The sequence below is a fragment of the Eretmochelys imbricata genome, chromosome 15, assembly GCF_965152235.1.
Source record: "Eretmochelys imbricata isolate rEreImb1 chromosome 15, rEreImb1.hap1, whole genome shotgun sequence".
NCBI lineage: Eukaryota > Metazoa > Chordata > Testudines > Cheloniidae > Eretmochelys > Eretmochelys imbricata.
In genome coordinates, this window is record NC_135586.1 from 736154 (window position 1) to 745857 (window position 9704).

Sequence of the window (9704 nt, forward strand, 5' to 3'; positions counted from 1 at the left end):
ACCCCCTGCACCCAAACTCCCTTCCAGAGCCCACCCCCGCACCCCTCCACACCCAAACTCCATCCCGACCCCGCACACCCTCCTGCACCCCAACCACCTGCCCAATCAAGGTACCTCACTTTATTTTCATTTACTTCCCATTACTTATAATATAGGAGGAGGATGAAGAAAAAAAGAATGGAAAATGTGGGAGAGATAAGATAGAATGTCCTTTCCCTGTCTGGGTTCCGAGGGGCCCCCAAAGACGAAGCTGCACACAACTCTAAATTCGCCACCGTCATCAGCCCATTTGGCAGACAGAGAAATGTGCATGATCTTCCTTGAGAGCAAGATCATCCACCAGGGCAATGACATTGGCCTGCATGCTAGGTACCAGATCACACATGGTCTCCTGTCTGCAAGCCTGGAGCCTCAAAAGCCCCTCCCTCGACCCTGCAGGGGGAAGGCTCACTGAATAAGAAGCTATGAAACAAGCTACCCCCTTTCCTGGTGGATGGCTGGGGCCTGACTCAGCCCTGTTCTTCTCAAGCTGTATGGGAGTGTAACTCCATTGCAACCTACGCAGCGGCAAGGGCTGTAGAGGATGGTCTATCGCTAGTGGCGGCAAGCTGACTCTAAGCAGCATCTTCTACATGCCCACAGGAGGACTGGCTTTTGGTTCAGACAGAGCAGCTGCCATGCTGATTCTTTTTCCTCTTTAAAAATAAGGAACTCCCTGAAATGCCATGTGGCTCCGAAGGGTGGAGCAGCCTGGTCTTTTTCTGAAGCAGCCCTCTGACTAGGCACTTGGGACGCTGCTTGCATCACGGATGAGCTCTGGTGGGATCTCGAGGAACTTATTCGAAGAATTAGCCAGCGCGAAGAGACATCATTTCCTCTGGGTGGCCGCACAGTGGAGAACTCGTTGGTGCTAGTCATTCCGTTAGCTTCTCTCTTTTTTCCTGTCACACTGGGCCACCTCCTGCAGTAGGGGTTGGCTAACCAGTGTTCTGAAGAAAGCAAGTTTCCCCATTTTTGGCCATTAGCAGAGGAAGTGGCAGTGCACTTCACAGCAGCTGCACTGAACACTTGCCACTCTGAGCATGCTGTGGAACGTGGAGACCCTGGGCTTTCTTCTAGGTAGGTTACGACGTTTTCTTCCCTTGCTCAACTCTTCGGCCAATTGCTTGCTGTCGCGGCAGCTTTGAAAAAGTCCCCACAGTGAGTCGCTGCCGTTCTCCTTTGGCTGCAGGCTGTGATCAGAAGCAAAAGGCTGTGTAGGGTTAGGTGGAGGAGTACGTGAGAGAGAGTTACAGTACTTTAGGAGACTGAGTCACTCTAAAGACAAATAGGACTATGTTATCAGACTGAAATTCAGAGGTGTTTTGATGAATCTGTAACCTGTTCTGCTAAGCTGGGTCACTGGAAAGTGAGCATCGGAAAGCTTTCTGGGGAAATGGCTCTTTTACTGGAAACAAGTAAAAAGAAGAGTGAAAACTGCTTGCGAAAATCAGTACTTGCTCCCTCACAGAAGATATGCTTTGTACTGGTCTGAAAAACATTTGCATTAGGGTTTAGCTTTGCAAGTTCTTACACTCTAGGTTTGGGGGGTGTGAGCTGCTGTACGAGGCAGTTTGGGGGCACTGGCTGGCATAGAGGGGACTGCCACTGGGTTTAGTCTTGGTTTTGGGAATGAGAGATGGTGCTTTTTGCCTCTGAGTTGTTGGTTTGAGACCAGCCACTGCTGGTACCAACCCCAAGTGGTTTCTGTCGCATGGATGTTCCATGGCAGCTTGGTAGGTCTGCCTAATGGTTCTAGCAGGAGAGGGAGGTGTTCTTGTGTCAGCAGAACTGTAGGCAGCCTCCACAAAGAGATCTCGGATGGGAGGTTATAGCAATCTCTTCTCTCCCCCATAGAGCAGATCCTTCCACATCGGGGTGGGTTGGGATGAGATGCAGTCTGTGCCTGTCTGTGGACAGCTTAGGGAGTCCCCAAGTAGTCAGTCTGGTGCCTTTCACCGTCATTTAGCCCAGAGATATGTAGAGATGTTCTTCTTACTTTCATATGGAGCCAGGCAGATGTAGACTAGGTCTAGGACTTGATTTGACAGACACATGGGCACGATCTGGTACTAGAGGGAGATCAGCCAGTAGCTGTTTCTTCCTTAACTGCTGGCAGAGGTAAAAGTTCAGCATGAGGTGACTCCTGGCTAGAAGTGGCACCTGTAGGATCAGTGTATGAAGGCAAAGTCAGCCAGCACGGAGCTGAAAGCTGTGTCGATGTGTAACAATCCTGTTTCATCGCTCAGATACCTCCACCACAGCCAGCTTCAAGTGGCACAAGAGCTGGAAACTAGCAGGGAGAGGTGCCTACCACATTAGCCCTCTCCACAGGTAACATTTTCAAAAGCACCTAAGTCCCAAGGTGAAATTCTACTGTATGTCCCAGCAGGACATTTGGAGAGTCAAAGGTGTCAGGGTCAAATGATGTCCCATGACACCGTGAGCAGCGTGTCTGAGAATTACATATGCAAATTAGCTTAGCTGCAGTTATGATGGGTTAATGGTGCGGTAGTTGTTTGAAAATGTGTGAATGCCTGTGTTATATACAACTCTATATTACTAATGCACACGGCAATGCTGCTAAAGAAACATACTTGGCATTTCTGGAGATTACAACTCATTCTGCAACAGGAAAGAGCAAGTCAACACTGTCCTCGCTAGCATCTCTGCAGCCCAGCCCTGCTGACTTCAGCTGGCCTGTGGTGCAGCGTGTTCTGGGAGGTTGCTCATCTAAAAACTCAGGGGCTTCTCCATGAGCTGTGTGAGTGACAAGAGCAAGCAAAGTTCACCAAGCTCAATTTCTGTCCAAGCATCACCTTCCCCAGGAGGGAGGGCTGCCTCCAGACCTGGCGTAAGTGGGGCACTTCTGCCAGCATCAATGGAGTTGGCCCCCTTTGCGTAAGGAGTGAACTTGCAGCCGAGTCTCGTTTCTTCCCACCTGGGAGCTATGTGGGCAGCACTCTGAGGAATTCAAGTGCTCCCAGGGTGCTGCGTCTAGCAGCTCTGGTGTTGGCCCTGTGGATCCTGGCTCCTAGCACTGGCTGGGAAGTGGAATTTCCATCCCGTGAAAAATTTCTAGTGTAAAAAGCTAAATTGTCCTGAATTCAGACCAAAAGTCAAAAATCTCAAATCTTTTTGCTGGAAAGGAATTCAGAAATATTTCCTGGAAAAGCTTCGGATGCCCAGGCTCCCCAACTCTGGGGCTGCCCACCTTGCCAACAGGGAGTTAGGCAGCCCCAGGAGCCCGGGGAACCAGCTGCCCAGGGAGCAGGACAGGCAGATAAGCCTGGGCACCAGGCAGCTAGGCGGCTTAGAGCTGCCCAGGATGCCTGCCTGCTTTCTGTCAAAAGTTTTGATGGATTTGCCATGTTCCCATGGAATGTCCATTGTGTCTAATCGTCATTTCCCAAGGGAAAACTTCTGGTGGAAATCCTTTGCTGAACTCTCCTGGCTAAACAGCCTGAGAAGCACAGAATCATCGAATCGTAGGACTGGAAGGGAACTTGAGAGGTCACCTAGTCCCCTGCAACTCATGGCAGGGCCAAGTATTATCTAGACCGTGTTCACTTCAAGACCCAGGTGGCTGCATCTTGTCCTCGAAGCCAAGAGGGTGAATGTTGAATAACCAAAGGCAGATACCACAGTGATGCGTATGAGAGAAACAGGGAGATATGTAGGGTAGGATTCACAAAGGTATTTAGACATCTTCCTCCCCACCCTTGCGGGTACCTTGTGTCCCAGCTATAGATCTAGGGAAGGAGATATAGTTAGGGGATAAAGCATGAACAAAAGAAATTACCCTGAGACACCCCAGAGGCTTCTGGCCAGGAACACCTGGATTGGCATTCGCTGGCGTTGATGAGTCTGCCTCAGACAGCGGTTATGGACTGGATGGAGATGTAATTTGGGGCAGTGCCCTGGCCTGGGTTCTGCAGGAGGTCAGACTAGATGACCAGAATTAACCCTTCCAACCTTAGAATCTATGAATTTTGCCCAAGGAGTTATTAGAAATCTTGGATTCTAGTTTTTCTGCAATATTTATACGGGGGGAGGTGGGGGAGCAGAACCTGTAGCTTCTTAGGTCTCTTCTAGTATCCTTTAGATGCCCCCAGATACCCAGCTAGGATTGTCCCAAGGGACGAGCCCCTCCGTGCTTAGCCCCACGGTGTCATGTACACCTCCAACGAGCATTGCTGCTTAGAAGGACAAAGGGCACATTGGGCTCCTTTACTCCAGCCTCTGGGAAATCCCACTTGAAAGCCAGAATGGTCCCCTACTAGGGAGCCCCCAGGCAGGTCACCTGAGCCTGGGTGCCCTGGGGAAAACACTGTTATGGAGCACATGACTCAGGGCCTCATAGGCTTCACTGGGAGTAAAATCAGGCCACCTATGAGCTAACAGGAAAATAAATGACAGAGGGATTTTAACTGGCTAACTAAGAAGCAGGCACGTGTCAGCCTTGAGAGCAGATGCAGGGATCCTAGCTCAGTTACCCTAGACACACTAGAATCCATTTCCCAGGGGCAGGTAGCCTGGCTCCCGAATCAGGCTTTGGCCGTCCTGCACTAGTGCAATGCTACAGAGTGTGGGTTGCAAACATGCAGAGGAATGTTGAAATCCAAACCGAAGACTGTTTTCATTAATGCTTTAACCACGCTTGGTCTCACTTTCCCCCCGGGGAAAATCAGGGATGGCTCCTGCTTTTGCAAAGCGCTCTGAGGTCCCAGGGTAAAACACGCTAGGTAACCACGTTATTGCTCTGCCACACGCTGCTGCATGCCAGCGGGTGTGCTCAGCTATTGCTGGTACTAAACGAGACACTCGCCAGCTTTCTCAGAGTGGTGTGTGGCTAGTAGCTGATCTGAGAGCGTAAAGGAGAAGCAATTACATGGTACTTTTTTTCCTTCCAAAGAAAGCACAGAGGTTTCCAGTTAGCGCCTCCTTCCTTCCTGCCTGCCTTGATACAAGGCCTCCAATGTGGGCTGAGGTATCTTGGTGTCTCCCTGCCGTCTGCATCAGTTGATGTGACTCTTTTCTATTCCTTTCTAGCCGTGACTCAGGGTCTCTTCATCCAATGCCTGGCACGTGTAAACTCCAGCACTGCCCCCTGCCGAGGGTGTCATCGGAATTCCCTGGGCAAAATCACAGCAAAGACCAGACAGATGGAAAAGGAAGCCAAGGAGCTGTTCAGATCCTATGTAAGTGCTGCCCTCCAGGGGACACCTCTGGCTGGGGAGAATCTCTCAAGCGAGGCCACTAAGCTCCGCATGGAGGGCACAGCTCTCCAGCACCCGAGGCACTGCTTTGAAGAACAGCAGCATGAAGCAGGGTTGGGGAAAGTGGTTGGCCCATGCTGGTAACTGCATAACTGTACCCAGAAGGTGGCAGCCACAGGGATGGCCCCATGGAGCCAGCAAGGGGCTGACTGATCTCCCTGTAGATGGAGGCCGGGTGATGTGTGTACCACCTCATGCCCAGTGCCAATGGGCCTGTTGCAGCACACAACCTCCCTCTTTCGCCTGAGCTGTAAAGACTCATGTTTCTAGCTCTGGAGGTCCCTAGTTTGGTCCCCAGTGTCTGCCACGAAGGTGGATATTTCACGGACATGCAATGATGTTGGGATCCTTCTGCCCAAAAAAGGCATGAGGCCTGCTCTGGGTCCTGCCTTATTGTTGGGCAGGAGTTTGCTGGAAATATCACATGGTAGAGTCAGCATGACTAGCTGGGGTGGCAGACTGGTGTGCCGTGAGTCGTTGGAGGAGTGTGGGTGGTCTGGGGGAACAACCCCACTGACACAGTCACCTTCCCTCCGGCTAGATTTCCCCATCAATGCTTCCCTGAGCTTTGGCCAGAGTGTGTGTGTGGGAGGGACTCACAGGCCCATGAGTCACGGAGCAGAGGAATGTTAAGAGGTGTTTGGTGCCTCCAGTGCACCGCGGGTGCCGTCTGGCTGGGTGTACCTGACGGCTGTTGTCCAAGAGTAATCACCTGAGAACTGACTGTGCAGAGCACTTCCATCTAGCCCGGCAGGCCGAAGCATTCCCCCTGACATACTCATGTTCCTCAGAGCACCATGACCAGCACAGCCCCCACCCTGCCATGTTGCCAGAGGAGAACTGGGTTCCAAGCAATTTAGAGTGTGGGAGTTTTCTTAGATCTTAAAAGCCGCAGTCCTGCCTGTATGAACATAGAGCTGAAACTTGTGTCATGTCTTCAGCCAACATCTCCCATTCTGCTGTTGTCTAGCATGCTGGCTGCTACTCTCCAGCCCAGAAGTAGCTGCATTTTCATGTTGTTGAATGTGTATGTAGTTTGTCAAGCACTAGTACGGGATCCTCTCGTGCAAGGACTATAGCAGAAAACCCATGGTTCGGTAATTAAAGCACTGACCTAAGTACCAAAAAGTCTGGTTCTAGCCCTGGCTTTGTCATCAGCTCACTAATCAAGTTGCTTCATGTTTCTATGCCTCAGTTTCACCATCTATAAAATGGCTGTAATAATATTGACCTATTTCTGTCGGCTGGTGTGACAATTAATTCCTTAATGTCTGCAGAGTGCTTTGAAGGCCCATGATAGGTAGTGTCCTGTTGCTATATATGTAATGTATTGTAGTGATTCATAGACATTTAGGCTGGAAGGGACCTCCAGGGGTCATTTAGCCCATCCCCTCCTGAGGAGGCAGGAGTGAGACAATCGTTGACAGGTGTTTGTCTAAGAGGGTTTCCTTTACTGTCCATGTGACAGTGGCCCAGGCGACTCTGTCTGTCTCTCCCATGGTGGCTGGCATTGCATTTGTTTATTTGTATTTCCAGTTGACTCACCAGGGCTTGCTTCCACCCGACCTTCGCCAACTCTGCAATGAGGCTGTACAGTGGTTTCCCACGGAGAATATAAGAGACCAGCCAAAGAGTGTCATGCTGCAGGAGCTATACCGGACTCTGGAGCACATGAAGGACGCCCTCGAGAACATCGGGAAGCAGCAGCAGGTGCTGAGCACCCCAGGTGCTGCATTACTTGGCAAACTCCAAAGCACCCGGTGGTCAGTGAGAGGGCTCCTCTCCAACACCGGCTGCGCCCTCTGTCTCAAGGGAGTCTCGCCCAACTCCAGGGGCATCCCAGAGAGACCTGTAGCCACTAACGCTTTCCAGCAAAAGATTGACGGATGCAAAGTGCTCTGGAACTACAGCAAGTTCCTGGAGAAACTGGTCAGGGGCTCAGGGGAGAATGCGCCGCAGGGACTCAGAGATCAAAGGAAAAGACGGAAAGGCACAAAAAGAAAGGAGGCTTCCTCACACTCCTGAATGAGCCACCCAGCGGGAGCCAGGGAACCCTAGATGGCTGCCGCTCAGATCTGGTGGTGAGGACGGAGCCAGGAAGGCTTCCGAAAAATACTTGAACGAAATACACAACCCCTGTTTAACCCCGAGAAGCGGCTGCACAGGAGCCTGGTGCAGGTACACCAGAGCCATGTCGTGTCCTGGTCCCACATTCAATGTGCTAGGACAGACAGTCCCTTGGGGCCAGGTTGGCAAAGTGCTTGGCACCCAGCAGCCACCTTTGCTCTCAGGGGTGTGGGGTATTCTCTGTTGTTCTCAAGTGGTTGGAGGGGATTCTCCTTCGCTCTCAGTGGGAGCTGCTGGGGGCCACGCACGTATGGAAGGCCGGCCTGAGAGCTTCCAGGTACCTCTGCACAGCGTACAGAAGCCAAGGTGCCTTGTTTCTTGTCAAAAGCACCACCAGATTCTGCAGGAATGGTTCATTACTGCACTGTTTGAGACCCTTTGCAGAAGAACAGGCTGGATTCAAATGCACAAAGACCCAGCATCTATCCCAGAGGTGGGCAAACTACGGCCCAGGGGCCGCATCCAGCCCTTCAGATGTTTTAATCTAGCCCTTAAGCTCCTGCTGAGGAGCGTGGCTCCCGGAAGCAGCGTCACATCCCTGCTCTAGCTCCTATGCATATGGGCAGCCAGGGGGCTCCCCAAGCGCCGCCCCTGCAGCTCCCATTGGCCAGCAAACGGGGCCAATGGGAGCTGCAGGGGCAGCACCTGCAGATGGGGCAGCACGCAGAACCACCTGGCCGTGTCTCTGCGTAGGAGCCAGAGGGGGGATATGCCGCTGCTTCCGGGAGCTGCCTGAGGTAAGCGCCACCTGGAGCATGCACTCCTGACCCCCTCCCACGCCACAACCCTTGCCCAGCCCTGATCCTCCTCTCACCCTCCGAACCCCTCTGTCCCATCCTCCTGCACCCCAGAGCCCACACACCCATCCAGAGCCCTCATCCCCTCCCTCACCCCAACCCCCAATTTCATAAGCATTCATGGTGCACCATACAATTTCCATACCCAGATGTGGCCCTCAGGCCAAAAAGTTTGCCCACCCCGATCTATCCTGATGATCCAACCCTAGTTTAACCTATTTTGCCCACTTGGCTGAGTTTTCCATTGCCCAACACCTTGGGTCATCATTTGCCCCACTGCTGAGTGTAATAAAATGCCTCTAAAACAGAATGGTAACTATTTATGCTCACTTAGCACTGGGGCAAATGATGACCCAAGGTGCTGGGCAATGAACAATCTGATCCCAGGTACAGAAACTTAAATTGCATGTGAAATTAACTCGTTACTCCAAGTCACGAGCAGCACAGAGCCGTTGGGGGTTGGCGAAGTGTATGTCTACACAGCAAAAGGTGCATATGGGCTACCGAGCTAGCTTGAATCCAGCTAGCATGAGGAACAATAGCACTGAAGACAGCAAGCTGAGTCCATACCCAGGGTCCATACCGGGCTTGTACTGCCTTCACTGCCATGTCTGCCATGCTATTGTTACCTGTGCTAGCTGGACTGAAGCGGGCTCAGGCCCACTAGCCTGTGAAGCAGATTCACACCAGTCACTCCCAGGTCAGATCAGATCATGAGGTTACTGTGGCCCGGCAGCACTGACTGTCTGAACATTAAACATGTTGTTAAACTTGGCCTGATTTTCCAGTGATTCAAAGGTCCAGTGACCCAGCCTGACTAAGTTGCTGTGCACTGTGGAGTATGTGTCTCTCCTAACCAGGATCCAACAACACTCAGCACATGACTGCTGCAGATGTTTGTTCTCTTTATGCCCCTTGTTGTTCTTTCCTAGAAGTAGTTTTGAGATCCCAAACCATGGTCCAGATCTTCAGCTAGAGTAAGTTGGTTTATCTCCACAGACTTCAGTTCACACCCGCTAAGGATCTGGCCTGGTAATTTGTATTGTCGTCAAAATGACTCTAGATGAGTTTTGATTCCCCAGTATTACCTGGGAGTGGCATCACCTGCTGGTGCTGTGCCGATGTCCTAAGGCACCATTGCACTGTACCCCTGGAGGGTAGCATGGCACTGATGCCAACATAATGAAATGTGACCTGTGAAACAACCAGCATGCCTTGCTCTGTAATAATTTATAGATTAATATTTGTACAGGTTCCGTATTTATTATGTACAATGGTTTAATTTAAAATAGCTTTGTACTGGAAAGATCTATTTAAAATATGTGGTGTGTATATATATATATGTGTGTGTATGTTTTTAATATATGTTAAAATATGAACACAAGAATATTTTATTTATGGATTTTATTTTATTTTTCTCTCATGGTAGTAGGCTACCTGGATCATTCTGGTAATGTGTAAG

At 50.9% G+C, this 9704-nt stretch overlaps 1 protein-coding gene across 1 annotated transcript; it reads left to right on the forward strand.

The window, feature by feature from the left end:
- The first annotated feature begins 1082 nt into the window (after window positions 1–1082).
- On the forward strand, window positions 1083–7343 carry LOC144275477 (leukemia inhibitory factor-like). Its single transcript, XM_077834730.1, has 3 exons — window positions 1083–1119; window positions 5092–5240; window positions 6855–7343. The coding sequence occupies exons 1-3, from the start codon at window positions 1083–1085 to the stop codon at window positions 7341–7343; spliced, it is 675 nt and encodes a 224-aa protein (XP_077690856.1).
- The last annotated feature ends 2361 nt before the right edge of the window (window positions 7344–9704 follow it).